At 52.0% G+C, this 18,843-nt stretch overlaps 1 protein-coding gene across 14 annotated transcripts in view; it reads right to left on the bottom strand.

The window, feature by feature from the left end:
• Window positions 1-18,843, bottom strand: part of PTPN3 (protein tyrosine phosphatase non-receptor type 3) — a 114,905-nt gene that overhangs the window by 23,939 nt on the left and 72,123 nt on the right. For 13 of the 14 annotated variants that reach the window (XM_066367479.1, XM_066367474.1, XM_066367477.1 and 10 more), the window contains 6 exons: window positions 17,789-17,965; window positions 9,001-9,187; window positions 8,769-8,846; window positions 7,596-7,652; window positions 4,705-4,861; window positions 2,475-2,635 (listed from right to left, as the gene is read on the bottom strand). In XM_066367479.1, coding sequence (XP_066223576.1) covers window positions 2,475-2,635; window positions 4,705-4,861; window positions 7,596-7,652; window positions 8,769-8,846; window positions 9,001-9,187; window positions 17,789-17,965 — 817 coding nt within the window. The remainder of the gene's footprint in view (window positions 1-2,474; window positions 2,636-4,704; window positions 4,862-7,595; window positions 7,653-8,768; window positions 8,847-9,000; window positions 9,188-17,788; window positions 17,966-18,843) is intronic. The other variant, XM_066367482.1, reaches the window with a different exon arrangement.

Below are 18,843 nucleotides of genomic sequence, written 5' to 3'. Positions count from 1 at the left end.
ATGCTGTAGTCCAACTGTACGCTGCAAAGGTAAGACTTGGGAAAGGGCAGCAGTGGAAAATGGCTCTGGTACAGTCTCTCCCTGCTCCTCCATCGTCCTCCGGATCAGCTTGGACATGAAAACCTCCCGGGGATCGGCTAAGGGTATCAGCCCGCCCCAGCGTGGCCGACTCAGCAGCTGTGGTCTGGGCCCAGTGGAACAAGCCCTTCGGGTAGTATCCATACGCATGCTCGGTGTGTCATCCTTTGAGAAACACTACTCAAAAACATGGGGGACAGGTGGGTACTTCTTTCCAAAACATTTTAAACTTCTTAATGAAGTTCAGTGAATGCTGTTTAAGGAAAACCTTATGAGGGATTCCTGTAGGTAAACATAAAAGTAGAGAGCCCCGAGTGGAGTGGATTTTCTGGAGCACAGGTTAAGCCCAGGCTTGGTCTTCTTCCTCATGGAAGCCCACAGCGCCTCCTGGTGGACGGTATGGACAAAGACAACTGGTTCCCTCTGGGCTGAAGGACTTCCATCACTTGGAGATATCTCCCAGGATTCCTTGCTGTACTTCTCACCCTAGATAGGCTCGTCTCCCTTTGCTAATGGATACCTATGAGCTTGGTCTGCATTCAGGCCATGGCCTTCCTGGAATACCATGTCCTGCCTCCACCACACACTTAATCCCATCCATCCTCTATGAATAATACCACGTCACCCCAGAGGACCTTCAGGAATGCTCTCAGTTCGAGTTCCTACAAAACATACCTTCTGTGTAATGAAATCTTGCCCTATCTTGGTCTTTAGCTGTTTCTGGGATTCATAACACATTCCCTCAAATATACCAAGATTAGAACTGTAACCTCCTTGGGGCCCGAAATCCAGCTTCTCCCCACTGTGTCGTGTTCCTGACGCAGTGCTTGGCGAACACCTGCTACACAGCCCTGAACGAACGAACGACTGCATAGAGCCTCCCCTCTAACATCCCCTCCAACACGGAGAAACAACAAAACGAATGGACTCTGTATCTGGCTTTTAAGTCCTCCTTGTTTCAGTTCTTTTGGAGAGTGTTAAAAAGTAAGTAGTTTTAGCATTTAAAATGCATATATCCATTTTGAACTTCTGGCAATGCAATGCCAGAAAACATAACCTCTGCATTTCCTTCTTTGAAAACCCTAAGCCCACTCAGCCTCCCGTGGGCCACTGGAAAGACGGGCTTCCTGTCTTTGTAGACAACTCAGTATATGTCTACCCAATTCTACCCGAGTTCTGTCACTCCTACCCTTTAACCTTGACTTCACGTCCACAGGCTATGAACTTACTCTCTGTCTGTATTAGCTGCCATGGCTATTAAGTTTAAATCCCCCCATTGATTTTTTTGGGGGTAAGGCCAATTATCTTCATCTTTCACTTGAAAGATGAAGATAATTTACTTCCTATTGTTGTTCAACAAATACTGCTCTAATAACGAATTCTACTTACACGCTATTCCTTACAGCATTATAAAACAAATCTCTTCTCACTCCACTCTCTGCTTTGCCCTCCTTCTCTCCGATACTCTTACTCCTCACGCTTTCCTGAATCAGTGTGTGCTCACGTACATTTGACAAACTGCCTAGTTTTCCTTCTGCGACTTTCTTTTATACAAATAAACAATGAGTTGCTGATTCCTGCTTTTGAATCCGATCTGAGACTGTCCTTTCTAAGTTATGAATCCAGACTGTGTGTTGGCGTTCATCATGATCTATTTTCTTGCACAGACCTGCTCGATGCTTCTTTGTGCTATTTTGTTGTCTTTGATTGCATGAACCACTCTGTTTCCTTCTACCTTGGAAAAAATCCGGATGATAAATGTATCCTATTTTCATTCTGCTAGTGATCAGATCAGTGAAACTGACTTTTAAACCCAGCCTTCATTGGTCCTACTTTGTTTTGCAATGTCTGTGTGAATTTTTTGTCAATCATCTCAACCCTACGATTACCAGTCCCTCCTGGGGAAGGAAGATGGTGTCTGATTTTGGTTTCTACTCATGTTTACAGGGTTCTGGGGGAGTTAGGAAGGCAAACCACTACACCCTCATGGGGTGACACTAACTGCTCCAAATGACACAGGATGCCCGGTGGGGTCAGGGGCAGGGCTCCTTTGTCATCCCTTGGGTGCTCACCCACGCCACCTCTCTACTACCTCCTGCTAAGCGTTTGGAGCTTTTGTGTTGGCAGCTAATAGCTCAGAGTCCCGCCTCCCCAATTTCTGATGCGTTTCCCATGACTACCGAACGTTACTAGAGTAAGAGGGTGAGGCAGAGTTCAGTGACGGGCTGTGGCCCCATCCCCTGCTTTCCGGGCCCGCTCTCCCACCGTGATGCTCAGAGCCCCTCCTGGGTTCGGCGATGAGCACAGGCCCCCAAGTGGTCTCATTCGGCGGCACCTGAACAGCCAGCCTAGGCACGGGGGCCCAGGCCGTGGGGTGGACCCCCGGGCTCTCTTACCTCGAACTGGATCAGCACCGTCCCACTTTCGAGGCCCTTCTTTAGCTGTTCCATGGATCCCTCCAGAGTGTCTGCACCCTCCGGACACACAGGGAAAATGGCCTCGGGGAAAAGCTGGTTCAGCTCATCGTCCGATTTGATACCGGCAAAGGAGTGGACAGCTGTAGTGGGCAAGAGAGGGTGCATCTGGCTATGTGGCAGCGCTCTGGTGGTGGGTTTCCTACCCCAAAGTGGCACTTAGGACACCTGAATGCAGACAATTTCAAAGATCTTATTAAATGATTAAGTGTAAAGTGATCATTTTCACCAAAGATACTACTACTTGAATGATTCGGTATGTGTGGATTATGCAAGATGACACATTCTTCTGGTTCGTTCATGAGGGGGTTTGGTACTCAGAGGCTGTGGCCAAAGGTAAAAGGAAAGGATCTTTTTAAAGAAAACACCTTCTCTCTTTGCTCGCTCTGACCTGGTTTTTCTACCCATCCCCTCTCTCCCTTTTCGGTTCCTTTTCATTTGATCCTTTAAAATAGGTCCGTTCTGGGCGCTAGTGTGAGGTCCGGCACGCCGTCCATGACAGCATCGTCCCACAGAACTCAGTCCGTCTCGCACTCCTGGCCAGGCGTAGGTGGGAGGCTCCGCAGTAAACACCTCCGGCCCTGACATCTCCCCTGCGTTACGCTGCGTAGGAATCCTCCCTTCACATCAGACTACTTATGAATAAAAACACCCCCTCGTCCCGCACCTGCGCAACACTTCCCCAGCCTCACGTGCCTCCTTCCGCCTACTGTGACTCCCTTCTCCAATCTCCCCAACTGGAAACTTCAGGAGCCTCTCTGAATTTTCCCCTTCCACTCAGAAAGGGATGCTACTCCCTCACTCAAAAGCCTTCACTGGCTCCCTACTACCTCCAAGATAATAGGAAAGGAAAATAACAACTTGTACATTGTCCTGCAGGAGCTGGACTGAATCCTCACAGTCCTGAACAAGAGTCACTGTCACCATTGTACAGATGAGGCCAGCTCACCACAGGGCGCACGGTGCGGCGGAGGGACCTGGTCCCAATGGCCAGATTCCTTTGTTCCCTACTACCTTGTGGCCTTACCAGCCACAGAGCTGCCGGGGCAACTGACGTAGGCTCTTTGTGACTCTCCTCACATGCAGATAATAATACTAACAGTATAATAGTGTTATGAGAATTGGAGACAGTACTTGCTTAAAGCAATTAGCACAGTGCAAGGTACTTCACAGGTGCTCCACAGACATCAGCCACTGCCACACCTGAATACCTACTGTGTGCCGAGCAGGGTGCTGGGATCTGGTGGGAACGGGTAGGTCGGAATCTGGAAGATCCGGTCAGGCCTCACGAGGAGGCGGGAGGGGAGCTGACAGCAGAGGGCTCTGGGCTGGAAGAGGCAGTGGGAACAGAGGCAGGCAGGTGTGTGTGTCGGGGGTGGGGATGCTGGGCCACTCGCCTGTAAGGCCAGTGTGGAGAGGTAGGGCCAGGGCTGTGAGTCACACGGTGCATCTTCCTTCCCTGTTCTGAAGCTGGGCAGAAGCGCTCAAGGACTTGGCTTATTGTTTTATGACAACAACAACAAGCACAGTAACGGTGTTCAACAGAGCTGTCCTTCAGACACCCGCCACACAGCAGGCAGATCCAGGTGCTCTCCAGGGGGAGCATCACATAGTCTTCCTAAGAACCCCGTGAGGGAGGGAGGGGCGGTTGTTCTCCTCATTTTACATTAGAGGAAACTGAGACACGGACTGGGCACGAAACTTGCTCCAGGGCCCCCACAGGTGGGAGGCAGAGTGGGACCACCCAGAGGCAGCCCCCTCCACAAACCCAAATGCACGTGAATAAAGTATAACCTGATCCTTCCAGAAAGGTTTGAAAATGCAAATGCCTGCAGGGCCAGGCAGCCAGGAGCGGCGAGTGCTGTGTGCCAGCTGGGCCTGGGAGAAACGAGGGGCGACAGGCCCTGCGTACCAAGGGGGTGGTGGGTGCTGCCCACCCCCAGAGGGCTGGCCCCGAGGGGCGGGGCTCCCTGTGGGGAGGCCTCCAAATTTTTCAAGTGAGAAGTCAGACATCTAGGTTGCTTTGGGACTGTTCTTGATTTTCCAAACACTGGCTACAAGCTCAACATTTTCAAGACCACAGAAGGGTGAGCAGGGCCCCCGCTTGGCTAGGGCAGCGGCCGGTGGCTCTTCCCCCGCGGGCGGCTGTTACCTTTCCTCCTGATCACCAGGGCCAGCTCCCGCGTGTGGGACTCCCGGCTGGCTTTGATGAACATCACCACTTGGTCATGGGTGTGCTCTGAGATGTCCCGGCCGTTGATTAGCACGATTTGATCCCCTTCATTCAGCTTAGGAATGCAGGTGTCCGCCTGAGTGGGGGGGAGGGGGAGTGAGTTTCTCCGGTTACCATAACACAGTCCTGGGGGGAGGGGGGAGGGGGGAGGGGGGGACGCTGACGTGCTCTGAGCCCAGACACCTGAGACCATGGTCAAGTTCTCCGGCTCTCCCTCAAGTGCCATCATCATTATTCTGACACCCACCGCTACGACAATGGGGCAACTGGTCGTGGGATTTGAACGCAGTGCTGCTCAGAAGGTTAAGTAAGCTAGGGGACATTTCAGAACAAGGCTCAGAAAACCACGATGCCATGTCTCTGAGGGCCGCCACCTGCACTCATTAATGTAATGCGATGACTGGGACGCATCCGATCTGTTGTATTCTAGACGGGTTGCTGGGAAGTGATCTGTCAGCTAAACCTGCGGGTTATCCATCTCGCAATGGAGAGACTGCAAGCACAGCACCGCGGGCAGAAGCCGCCATGGGAGCAGTGAATGGTGGACCAGGGTAAGAGGCAAGCCTCCTTACTAGGGAGGGGCCACGAGCCGTAAGAAGTAAACAGCCAGCTGATGGGCTACTCAAGAGGAAAGCCCTCACACTGGTCCCTCCTCAGGAGGCACAGTGACAGGTGCTCAGTGCTGTGAACAAGCACATGACCTGCAGAGAACACCGAGATGGAGGCCTGAGGGCTGGGGGGTGCAGGGGGCACAGGGTCTGCGTGCCCACTCTGGGCGGAGGGCTGAGGGCTGGGGGTGCAGGGGGCACAGGGTCCGCGTGCCCACTCTGGGCAGAGGGCTGAGGGCTGGGGGTGCAGGGGGCACAGGGTCCGCGTGCCCACTCTGGGCAGAGGGCTGAGGGCTGGGGGTGCAGGGGGCACAGGGTCGCGTGCCCACTCTGGGCGGAGGGCTGAGGGCTGGGGGGTGCAGGGGGCACAGGGTCCGCGTGCCCACTCTGGGCAGAGGGCTGAGGGCTGGGGGTGCAGGGGGTACAGGGTCCGCGTGCCCACTCTGGGCGGAGGGCTGAGGGCTGAGGGCTGGGGGGTGCAGGGGGCACAGGGTCCGCGTGCCCACTCTGGGCAGAGGGCTGAGGGCTGGGGGGTGCAGGGGGCACAGGGTCCATGTGCCCACTCTGGGCGGAGGGCTGAGGGCTGGGGGTGCAGGGTGCAGGGGGCACAGGGTCCGCGTGCCCACTCTGGGCAGAGGGCTGAGGGCTGGGGGTGCAGGGGGCACAGGGTCCGTGTGCCCACTCTGGGCGGAGGGCTGAGGGCTGGGGGTGCAGGGGGCACAGGGTCGCGTGCCCACTCTGGGCGGAGGGCTGAGGGCTGGGGGTGCAGGGTGCAGGGGGCACAGGGTCCGCGTGCCCACTCTGGGCAGAGGGCTGAGGGCTGGGGGTGCAGGGGGCACAGGGTCCGCGTGCCCGCTCTGGGCGGAGGGCTGAGGGCTGGGGGTGCAGGGTGCAGGGGGCACAGGGTCCGCGTGCCCACTCTGGGCAGAGGGCTGAGGGCTGGGGGGTGCAGGGGGCACAGGGTCGCGTGCCCACTCTGGGCAGAGGGCTGAGGGCTGGGGGGTGCAGGGGGCACAGGGTCCGCGTGCCCACTCTGGGCAGAGGGCTGAGGGCTGGGGGGTGCAGGGGGCACAGGGTCGCGTGCCCACTCTGGGCAGAGGGCTGAGGACTGGGGGTGCAGGGTGCAGGGGGCACAGGGTCCGCGTGCCCACTCTGGGCAGAGGGCTGAGGACTGGGGGTGCAGGGTGCACAGGGTCCGCGTGCCCACTCTGGGCGGAGGGCTGGGGGGTGCAGGGGGCACAGGGTCCGCGTGCCCACTCTGGGCGGAGGGCTGAGGACTGGGGGTGCAGGGTGCAGGGGGCACAGGGTCCGCGTGCCCACTCTGGGCAGAGGGCTGAGGGCTGGGGGTGCAGGGGGCACAGGGTCCGTGTGCCCACTCTGGGCGGAGGGCTGAGGGCTGGGGGTGCAGGGTGCAGGGGGCACAGGGTCCGCGTGCCCACTCTGGGTGGAGGGCTGAGGGCTGGGGGTGCAGGAGGCACAGGGTCCGCGTGCCCACTCTGGGCGGAGGGCTGAGGGCTGGGGGTGCAGGGTGCAGGGGGCACAGGGTCCACGTGCCCATTCTGGGCGGAGGGCTGAGGGCTGGGGGTGCAGGGGGCACAGGGTCCATGTGCCCACTCTGGGCGGAGGGCTGAGGGCTGGGGGTGCAGGGGGCACAGGGTCCGTGTGCCCACTCTGGGCGAGCAGAACAGCGCACTGTGCCAGTTTCCTTCTCTTGGGCAGCACTTCTAAATGTGAATGGGCACACCCACCTCCTGGGGAGCTTGTTAAAAATGCAGTATTTGACTTTGGGTGTGGGGTATGCAGCATAATCAAATGTCAAAATAATCTGGAGATGTTTTCTCGGGACATATGTACCCTGATTCATCAATGTCACTGCATTAAAATTTAAAAATAAGATTAAAAAAAAGAAAAAAATGCAGGTTTTGGTTCAGGAGGTCTGGGGCGGGGCCTGAGAATCTGTATTTCTCGTGAGCTCCCGGGGGTGGGGGTGCGGGAGCCGGAGCTCTGGGGCCACACTGAGCAGCAAGGTTCTGGGAGACCTGCCCTCTGCTCTTCCGCTCCCCCCACCTGTACGCACGCACTTACACACCCTCTTTGCTGCTGGCTAGAGAGAAACCGGACACAGAAACAGACATCTGTTAAGTTGACTGGAAAGCAAACAGGGGTGGGGGGGGGGGGGGGTAATGGAACACGTGCACTTACAGGCGACTCCGGGTTTATTCTTGACACCACAAGAGGCATCTTTTGATCCACTCCTCCCTATAAATGTATGGAATTAAAAAAAAATACCCACATGAGTCGTTGACAGTGACGAAGACATGCAGCTCTCTGGCACAGGGGAGGGTCCGACTTCACTTTATCCTGTTCTCATGCCAGGGGGCAGCACTCTTTCGAATGACAGGGTTCCCAAACCCTCTGGGTCTGGTGGGCTGACCAGAAGACTGCTCCAAAGCCCCTACTGCCACCCCCACGTTCCATGAGCTTGAGGTGCACTCGGGGGAAGCGAGCCCCTGGAATAAAATGCAAACTACTCCGGGAGGACTCCCAAGGCACCACCTCTGAGTGCTGCCCGACGGGGTTTCCTGTGGGGAGGACGAGCTACAGACAAGGCGACACGCTGTGAGAACTTTTGACCTCAGACATCAAGTCACCAGGAGGCTCTGGGGTTACAGGGCAGGGGTGAGTGACAGCAGCTGTGGGAGGGGGGCAGCAAAGACCACCCACCCTTACCCAGCTCCAGAGTAGGGGCTCATCAACTTTCTCTGTCAAGGACCAGAGAATACATATTTTAGGCTTTGGGGGACAGAGGGCTCTGCTGAAAAGCTCAGCTCTGCCACTAAGATGCCCAAGGAGCCATAAACCAGTTGCAAATCAATGGGTATGGCTGTGTTCCAATAAAACTTTATTTGCACAAACAGGTGGGATGTGGCCCCTGGGTCACAGTTTGCAGACCCTGCCTAGAGGCAGGAAAGGAGGGTAGTGGTCCTGCAACTTGAACCCCTGTTCTCTCTTATTAGCTTAGCAATACTGGGGGGCTTTCTTAATAACCCCTCTTCGGGGGTACACCTGCTTGACAAACTGTGGGCCCTCATCTCTCTGAGCCTTAGGATACATAGATAAAATAGGGTTAAAAATGCCAACTTCACTGGCTAGAACCCAGTAAGGTGATATAAAGAAGTACACAGCAAACAGCAAGCACAGAACAGGCACTGGTATGAGGCAGCTGCTATGGCCACATAACAACACTCCCAATTCTGAGGGTTGAGCGGTTCCTTGCATAGCCTCAGGCATGTGGCATGCTTCCAGCGGAAGTTAAAATGTCATTTACAGATTGCTTCAGAGCATAAAACTTCACTATAAATCCATACGACATACCTTTAGATTAAATCCAAATTTCCCATCTTCGTCTGGTGTGATACGGATCAAGACTAAATAGCCATCACCATTATCATTCTGGAAAATGAAAGAAAGTGGTCAATTATGTTACCTCCCTCTCCAGTGGTCGGTAAGAATACATTTTCTTCATTACCCACCAGGTGCCTCTGCACCAGGAAGCCTGGGGGGGTCACCTGGCTACTTCAGCCCCGCAGGACCTGAGCTCACTCACCTTGTCACAGTAGTACTGGCTGGAGTCCTCGGTGGAGTCCGCTTTGGTCACCCTGTGGAAGTCCTCTAAGAACTGCTGCTCCACGCCATCTGGGGAGCAGGAGCCTGGAGCATTTGAAGACGGAGACGCAGAACTGGAGGACTTCTGTGTTGGGCAGCTTTGTGCCGGATTGCTCTCGGGTGTATTCCTTCATCACGGGGAAGGAGGAGACATTTCAATAGCTGGATTAATATTTGATCAGAGCAAACACTACCAACTATTCAGGCCTGACATCCCACAGTTGACACGAACTGCTGGAACCTTAGGAGAGCTCCAAAGGTCAGCCTCAGGGCTCTGGCTCACCCAGAGTCTACAGGCCCCCTCTGTCCCCATTTGGCCTAAATATCACCAGCTTTAGTTTCTGGGAAAAGGGGCAGAAGGACAGGGCAGATGGAGGAGCTGCTGGACACTCAGCTCCCTTCCCAGCTGCATTAGAAGGGTGATAGGGCTCTGGCCGGGTAGCTCAGCGGGTTAGAGCATTGTCCTGATACACACCAAGGCTGTAGGTTCAATCCCCAGTCAGGGCGCAAACGAGAATCTGTCAATGAGTGCATAAATAAGTGAAACAACAAACTGATGTTTCTCTTTCTCTCTCTCTCCCCCTTCCTCTCTCTAAAATAAATAAATAAATAAATAAATAAATATTATAAAAAAAAAGAGAAAGAAGGATGACAGGGAAGGGTGCCAGCTCTCCGGGGGTCTGGTCGCTGACGCTCACTCAGATGCACGTCTCCGTCCCTTCTGGAAGTGTTCTTCCTTCTGTCTCAATCCTGCTCTTATCTCTGCTTCGCAGAGCTCGTGGCTACCCAAAGGAAACAGAATGAATGTTGCCCATTCAGGGCAATTTATATTAATCCTACTTAGCATTATTTGCCCATGACATCCACTAATTGCCTGTGCTGAGAGTATATGTTTATCTTTCTCTAATATGGGTCCTGCTGTATCTCAGAGCTGCACTGTCCAATATGGCAGCCACCAGTCACATGAGGCTATTTAAAGGAAATAAACTGAGATCTGAAAGTTCCTCAATCATACCAGTCCATTTCAAAAATGATCAATAGTCACACATTGCTAAGGGCTCCTGTACTGGACAGCGCAGGTATAAGGCATTTCCATCACCATGGGAAGTCCTATTGGACGGCACTATCTTAGAGAATTATAGAACTAGTCAAACTTAACAGGCCTCGACAGCCATCTGGTCCAACTCCCCTTTCATCAATGAGGAAACTGTCGCTGAGACAGACTGAGCAACTTGCCCAAGGTCACACAGCTTTCCCCTCACTTAACAGTCCAATGTCTAATGGACAGGAGTCTCCCAGCACCTCTTTCCCTCTCCAGACCACGCTAAGTCTTCCCCTAAGACAGTCCCCCAACTCCCCGACACACACCACGTGGTCTCTAACAGCACAGGGCCACAGGGTGTAGCCCTCTCAGCCGTCACTGTCGAGGACACTCAACTTCTCTGCGTCAAACACACGCTCACACCAGATCCCCTCCAGAGCCACAGGCCTAGCAACGGGGGCCTCTGAAAGCCCACAGAACACGTGGTTTTCCTCCCGTTCTACACACAAGGGGTACTGATGGGAGAGACGGCCAGATGAAGACATTCAGTGAAAGAGACAGCAGACAGCTGCTGCTGCCTCGTCCCCATGAATTTTTCATTAAGTTAGGGCTTCTCTGTTTCCTAGCAAGTTCAAATTAGCTTACTTTAAATATAAAATTTGTATCATAGTCATACAGAATGAGTCACAATACCAATTCACCTGAATATAAAAAGTCAGTTCCAGACCAATGTAGGAATGTAGCTATAAGCAAGAGAAGAGTTTGGCCTTATGGGTTTCGAGTTGAGGGAAGGGTGTTATGAATGGCAAGGCATTTCAGAGATAAGATATTTATGGAACTGAAGCTGTATACCAGTGGTTAAGTTTTCAGAATAAAAATGAATGAAACTTTAATTTACTTAAAGCTAAAAAAAAAAAAAAAATTCTCTCATGGAGGGCAACTCAGCTCAATTTTAATGTTTACAAGAGCACCCCCTAGTGGCAGAGTCGAGTCAAACAGGGTTTTAAAAAACGCCACGTGCAGTTCTGCGGGTGGACCTGAACCTTTAATATGAAGAAGTTGCAAGTAGCATACACACTTCAAATGTCTAGAAGACTCTGGAGGGTGACAGCGATGAAAAGGGTGAAACAGAAGAGCAAGGTGACAAAGCAGAAGAGAACAGGCTGATTTCAGTAAAATTCTAATGTATTTTACATTTATTATTTTTCTAAATTTTTAATGTGTGGATTACATCATCCAAGGTTTGAAAGCATTTTTCTTTTCCATATAAAACACTCCCATCTATCTAAAGCAGCCCACAGTACTAAATGTATATATATTTATTAAAAACATATATATTGAATACATATATTCTATATATACATTATATATATACATTATATATATTTATTTATTTATTTAAGGTCATTATGTGTTCAATTGTGTTTTCCAAGTAGGGTCCAAGAGGTTACTCTGAGAGAGCCATTTATCAAGCAAATGATGGTATTTTTTGGCTGATCAACTGTGGACAGACGTTCCCTGTGGGCCGAGGAATGCTCTGTTCAGCGTGGAGGATGGACAGACAGACGGTGAGGAGGACAACAGATGACGAAAAGCAGCAATAAGTGGACAGGGAGGCCAGGAGTGAAGACGCCAAACCACGTTGGCTTCCTCTCTCCTTGGGGCCGGCCGAGAAGTGCTGACGAGGGAGACCTGGGGGCGAGGGGGGCGGGATGGGGCCTGTGGGTGGAGCCAGGGCTGCTCCTGTGCGGGGCAGGGAGAGCCAAGGACAAAGACAGCGAGGCTGGAGGAAGGGGGGGGGGTTGGGGAGGCAGGAGAAGCAAGAGGCAAGAGGCCTGTCCTCGAGCCAGGAAGGGGACCCCTGTCAGAGGAAAGGAAACTGTCACCACCCTCTGGGATCTGGAGAAGCCCAGGTGGAACTGACCACCCCCAGCTCCCTGGGAATGAAGGGGCAGAGACAGGCTCACAGGCAGAACAGGTATTCACCCTCAGAAAATAGATGTGCCCGAATTATGAGTGTGATAGGTTTCAGAAACAAGAGCCATAACAGAATTCTCTTCTCGGAAGAAAAGCAATGTTGAAGAAAGTGAAAATGGCAGGAACGTCCATGAAGAGACTCCTGCGTGATGCTTTCACTACCCCTCTTTCCTAAACCCTGGACCAGCGGTTTCAACCTTTTTATGCTTGGGGACGGGTGAATATAGACTTATTTCGGGGACAGCTAAGGCAGAAGTCACCCTGAGCAGAAGTGAATTCAACTAAGATCACTGGGTCTATAATCTTCACACAACAGCAGGGTGGTTAACTCTTCTGCAGACTGGCACGAAAGTTCTGGCAGACTGGTTTGCAGACTGCCTAATCTGATGGCCCTGTCCTGCTTCACATAACCCTCCGTTTGTCTGTCTATCCACCCTATTAGATTGACTACTAACTGGGGGAAGGCGAGATAAACAGGACACTCTCCCTCCAAGAGCTCACTGTCTGGCTTCAAGAAACGATATAAAAGTAATCCAGTAACAATACCATGCTCAGATGTTGGGGGGGGGGCAGTGGCAGGCTGGGGGAGGCTCCGCAGAGGAGGTGGCACTTGAGCTTGAAAGATGAATTAGTAGGAGTTTGAATAGGTAGTAAAGAGAAAAGAAGGAGGTATTCTAAGCAAAACACAATAAAGAATATACAATACAATACAATAAAATAAAAAACAAAGCAGGAAAAACGCAGAGGCATGAAATCTGAAAAAGCACAGAAAAGGTCTTTAAGCGGCGAAATGGCACACACTTGGGGGTGGATTTTGGAGAGACCAAGAGAGGAGGACACTGAGACGCTGCTGCAGCAGTCCCTGCCTGAGAGACGGCGGTGGCTGCACGGGGCAGTGCAGGGGGCAGTGCCGGGCCAGGGAGGGTCCCACTCAGGAGGCTCTCGGGAGGAAGAATGAACAAGGTGAGGAGGGGAGAAAAGGCTTCCAAGAGGTGCAAACGGGGTAGTGCTGAGCTGTGGCCCCTTCCCCAAGGAGGAGCTGTGGCTGGGCCGCGAAAATGACGAGCTGAGCCTGGGCCGTCTGAAGATATCTGGCACGCATCCACGCGCAAGTGCCCCAAACCAAGCAAAGGACAGGCAAGGTGCAGGGAAGATGAATGCAAAACTCCTAATGAACCCGTCGCTGGCTGGTCACTGTGGGAGACACTCAGATGGTGTACAGATCCCGTCACCGTGTTCAAATCTGGGTGCCACCCGCTAGTAAAACCCCTTTGTACTCAGAGCGTGGTGACTAAGGGTGAAGGGTGGAGAGTGGCCAAAAGAACAGGAATTGTTCTGTTTGAAGGACAGTGGATGGGGCTGTCAGAACCAGAAGCAGACCACTTGCGGTGACCTAGGAGCTCAAGGCCCCAGGGACCTGTGGCTGGCGGTGTTCACGCTGGGTCACTGCCAAGGAGGGGGCTTCCTGCACAGTTTGGTCAACCGGGCCGTCCAACAACAGAACGAGGTGCCGTACTGCAGGAGAGCCTGTCCCTGGCGGGGCGGCCACATGACGGGGCCTTGGGAATTCCTACGTGGTCCCATGTGGTTCAAGACGGAGATTCCCAAGCTCCCTTCCAACGCACAGAAATCGTTGAAAAGAATTTTTTTTTGCCTACTGATATAAAAGCAAATTAAAAAAATTACTTTTTGATTTTTATTGATTGATTTTAAAGAGAGAAAGGAAGAGAGAGGAGAAGGTGAGAGAGAGAGATTTGTTGTTCCACTTATTTATGCATACATTGGTTGATTCTTGTATGTGCCCGGACCAGGGATTGAACTCATGACCTTGGCGTATCGGGATGACACTCTAACCAACTGAGTTACCCAGCCAGGGCTTGGCAGGTTAAAAAATTTTAACAGTGGTAACATTTACATAGAACATGTATCATCTTAACCATTCCTAAGGGTAGTAACATGAAGGCATGCCCATTGCTGTGTGCACAGATACTCTGAAATAAAAAGTGACAGCTGCCCTGTGTCCCATGGAACAAGGCAGCTCCAAAGAAAGAGACAGAGCACAGAGCAGAGGCATCAGGGCCACACGAAGCCCACCTCCCTCTGAGGAGCGTCTCCTCTGGTGACCTGTCAAAACAACCACAATGAAACAACCAACTGCTTCACATACAACCCTTAGCCGCCCACAAGCTTGTGCCCCCTCCTGCCCCCCACCCCCGTGTCTGCTCCACCGAGTCACTTTTCCTTTAGGGAGCTTCCCCTCCCACTTTTCCGGGTGGTGGGTTTGGTGAAGGAAACTTCCCTCTCTGCAGATTGTGGCCTTTGCTCTGAAACAAGGAAAGGGAGGCAAAACGGCTGAGAGACCTTGGGAGTAATGGGGACAGGCCACTTGGGTACAAAGCAAACGGTGACAGATTCCTATCTAGAACCCCCAATGTGGCTTGTCTGCTATAAATAGGGGACAAACAGGCGGGGGGGGGGGTGGTGGCCCACCCGCCCAGATAACGTTCAGCGACCCTGAGCTGCGCCACGTTGGGTTTGGGGCTAGAGTCTAAGCGCTCTTTTTCTTCTCTTTCTTCTTGCTGAAATGGGTCCAGAACTGTTGCATTTCATTCTTCTCTCTGATGGAACCCTCCTCGCTGCCCGGAAACTATTCATCTGACTTCTCTGACAGAATACTTCCTTTTGCCTCTTAACATAAATTTGCTGCAGAAAACATGTCAACCGTTTCTTTAACATTTTCCCCCAATACTTACTGAAGTAACCAGACTGTTTTTTCACCAAGTACAGACCAACCTTTCCTTCTTCCCTCGGGCGATGGAGGACCCCCACCCCCAGACTCCCAGTGAGGCCAGCTGCCTGCGATGACCCAGAAGGCGGCTTTCCCTCAGCAAGAACGGCCCCCATCTGCCTGAGCGGGCGGGGGCAGCAGTTCTCCAACTGCTCACCCCACTTGCAAAGCACGGCCCCTTTCTCCATTGTCAATGCACCTGGCAAAGCCCTCCGAAGGAAGGCTGCCTTTGAGTCACCATTATTTGCTACTTTCAACATTTAGCTGCAAGAGAAAAAGCGCCCCAGGGTGACATATCTTACAAGGTCTCCGGGGGAGCTGCAGAAAGAACCAACGTGCAAGGCGAACGTAGGGGTGAGCAGAGCCAGGAAGCACTTAAGTCAAATGGGGCTCGAGGATGTGAATCTGAAATTTATTTTTAATGAACTCAAAGTCAGACAAGCCACATGTGGCTAGTGGTTCCCGTATCAGCCCGCTAAAGGTTTGGGTGCTCCCCAGTTCCGTGGTGGGACAGCAGACCACAGCAGGAAAATCTGATGTGGGACACGGAATCAGCCTTCTCAGACCTTTCAGACAGTTCCCCAGCCTCGCTCCTTTTACCAAAGTGGCAGAACCCCACAGTGTGATGATGAAGGCTGATAGTGTGCTATTTGCCCAGCTGGCCCAGAGGCCCTGAAGGCAAAGACTTGTTCAATTCATCTCAATGCGCCCTGACTGAACGGCGAAGGGTGTAAAAAGTGTGTTGCTGGACTTAAAACATCCCTACGCCCTTCTCCACCTGGCGCTGGGAAGTGCTGTTGAAAGCCGTTCCTGTGGCCCTGGCCGGCTGGCTCGGCGGTAGAGCGTCGACCCAGCATGTGAAAGTCCCGGGTTCGATTCCCAGCCAAGGCACACAGGAGAGGTGTCCATCTGCTTCTCCACCCTTCCCCCTCTCCTCTCTCTCTCTCTCTTCCCCTCCGGCAGCCAAGGCTCCACTGGAGCAAACTGGTGCTGAGGATGGCTTCATGGCTTCTGCCTCAGGTGCTAGAATGGCTCCGGTTGCAGCGGAGCAATGTCCCAGATGGGCACAGCATTGCCCCCTGGTGGGCATGCCGGGTGGATCCCATTTGGGCGGGAGTCTGCCTGCCTGCCACCCCCACCCCCGCTTCTCTACTTCGGAAAAATACAAAAAAAAATAAAAATAGAAAGAAAGCAAGCAAGCAGTTTCTGTGATGACGAAAATACATTTCACCTGTGCTGTTCACCATACTAGCCACCACCTACATGTGGATCTTGAGCACTTGAAATGAGGCAGTGGGACTGAAGAACTGAATTAAGTTTAAATCATTTAACTCTGAATAAACACATGTGGCTAGTTGTACTGGGCACTGAGGGTCCAGATGCTAGCCACAGGAGAATCTGACACAAGGCTGTGACTGGACTTCCCAGAGTCCCTAAAATCCACTTTCTCCTTTCAGCAACGTGACAGGACCCCGATGCAGGCTCAGACTGGGTCCAGTTATGCACACCTGCACCTGAGTCCTGTATTTCTAGATGTGCAAAGCCAGCCTCACACAAAGGAACTCACACCCTTGTGCTGTCGATTTACCAGGGCTGCAGTTGGAGCGAGAGATAGTGATCAATTCAACAAAGGCATCCTTCAACCTCAGGTCACAGGGAAGCAATGACCAGAGGGATTATTTAACTAGATGTGTTAAGAACACAGATAAGCTGGAAGCCGTGTTTGCTGTGGTCTGGGAGAGCAGAGAGATAGGAACGGCACACATAAATGGGAAACAGGATTTGAAATTCACCTGCGAGACCTAGAGTACCATCAGGTTGCACTTAGTGTTTGCAGCCAGCAGCTGGAGGGGTAACACAGATGAACTGCCAGGCCTGCCTGCTGTGGGGGGAGGCACCGTATTTCTATTTCGGGTGCAGTATGGGGACTTCACAGGAGGCACACAAATGACTATGGCTGACTTCCTAACAACTGCTCCCACCCCACCTTTGGCTTAAAATATCATTTTATTTATTTGTAATCCGTATCTTTTCCACTTCAGAAAAAAAAAATGATTTGCGATAGCTTACTCTAACATGTATAAATATGGCAGAACTGTGAATTCATTAAAACAAGAAAAAAAATTAGACCCATTAATAAAGCAAGGAAGAGCAGGGACTCTATAAGAGACCTGGGCTAAAGGAAGCCAATTCAGCTGAGCATAACATGTAGGTCCCTGGTAATCCAGTCAAAAAGAAAACTAGTGTATCAAATAAATCTTACTGAAAAATAACAGGAGTCCATCCAGTATTTTAGGAGAGATCTTTTTCCCGGCCTTGAGGGGAATTGGCCACATGGGACAAAGGGGAGTGGGGACATAAAAGAATTTAACACAAACTGCCCTTGACAAAAATTTAACAGAAAATCAGAGAGGTTCTATGCATGGTTTTTCTTTACACTAACTATTCCTGAAAGACAGAATGACAACCAAACTCCCGAGGGCACACTGCCGTTCTGAGACAGCCTCCCGTGGACAGCTCAGCTAGAAATAAGTACGTTTCCAGTGATCTGGAACCTGGCAGTACTAAGACTGTGCCAATCTGGAGAGACACCCCTGTGGTTAACATGTCTGCACCCCTGGAATATGGATGGCAAGCTGGGCTTGGCTCGTGGGCCGGAGAGGAGGCTATTCAAGGCAGATGACAGATACGGGGAGAGGAGGTCTTCAGAAGTCAAGCCCTAGACCCCAGCACCCCGGCTTGTCTCCTGGTGGCGGAAGGGAGAGTCTGATGCCTGTCCTCGGCCTAGCAGAGAACCCCTAGGGAGCTGGCCGCAGATTCTAGCCCCTGGCTCCTCTTAACTAGCCACTCGGTCTGAGCAAATTCCTCAACAGTAAGAACAAGCAGGCAAAGACAGAGAGCGAGAACGACACAATGTCTTACTCTTGGTGTGGGCTCTGGTTCTGAGAAACCTCAGAATCGCTGTCCTTCGGGGAGAGGGAGCCCTTGTAGGTGTAAAACACATCCTCGGTTTCGGTAACATACGTCATCTCGTTGGCGAGGTTATCTACGGAAGAGTGTCGTGGCTTTCGGATTTCATGCCGGAGCCGAGGACTTCGCCTGGGGAAAAGGTGGAGTGGGAAATGTTGAAAGCAAATTCCACTTAAAATTTTTTAGCCGACACCAGTCATCTAACTTTGTGCTCTGACCTTTCTAAGGATGCCTGGAGGATGTGGTTGGAAATTTAGTTAACCTATTACTACCCCAGGATCCCAGGATCCAGCCTGGGTCACATGGGTCCCTGACAGTCTCAGCCCAGGGGTGCAGACTCCCCGGACCATGGGCTCGGCTTTATGAACGGGCAGAGGCTGGTGGTTTATGCCCTTTGAAAAGGTACCAAGGATTGATTTAGGGTGAGTCATCCTTCAAGAAGGTCGCATGCTCTCAATGCATAAATGACAGGCCACGTTGAATGCTGATCAGACACTTTTTCTGACTCATTTGAATAGTATAGATGAAGGGTTTAGAAGTCAAGGTACAGTTTTGGAAAAAGTCAAACCTTTTTTCACTAAATTCCTTCATGTGAATTTCACAAGATCCAAGAAGAAATATTTGCTTTGTCAATATATATATATATATATATATATATATATATATTCCTTACGTGTTATTCAATGGACATACCAGCACCATTCTTTTCCTTTAATAGCAGCAGTAGCTGCTGTGTGACCTTGGGCAAGTCACATCACCTCTCTGGGCCTTAGCTGTACCTAGACTCATTCCTGAGAATGAACCACAAGAGGCCGTATTCTCAGGACGCCTGCTGCAGCACCTGGCATCGGCTCCTGCAGTGGGTGAGTTCAGTCTGCTGAGCTTTCTAAGTGCTATTTTCCCTCCTTCCCCTGCTTTGTTAGCCATTTCTTCTTGGAACACCCAGGACCTCCACTGTGCACCATCCCCTGGGGCCTGCATAATAACTGTGTCCAAAGCAGAGCAGA

Source organism: Saccopteryx leptura, chromosome 2 (assembly GCF_036850995.1).
Source record: "Saccopteryx leptura isolate mSacLep1 chromosome 2, mSacLep1_pri_phased_curated, whole genome shotgun sequence".
Lineage (NCBI taxonomy): Eukaryota > Metazoa > Chordata > Mammalia > Chiroptera > Emballonuridae > Saccopteryx > Saccopteryx leptura.
Note: the sequence above shows the minus strand (reverse complement) of the source record. Positions and strands in the feature narration are given on the sequence as shown.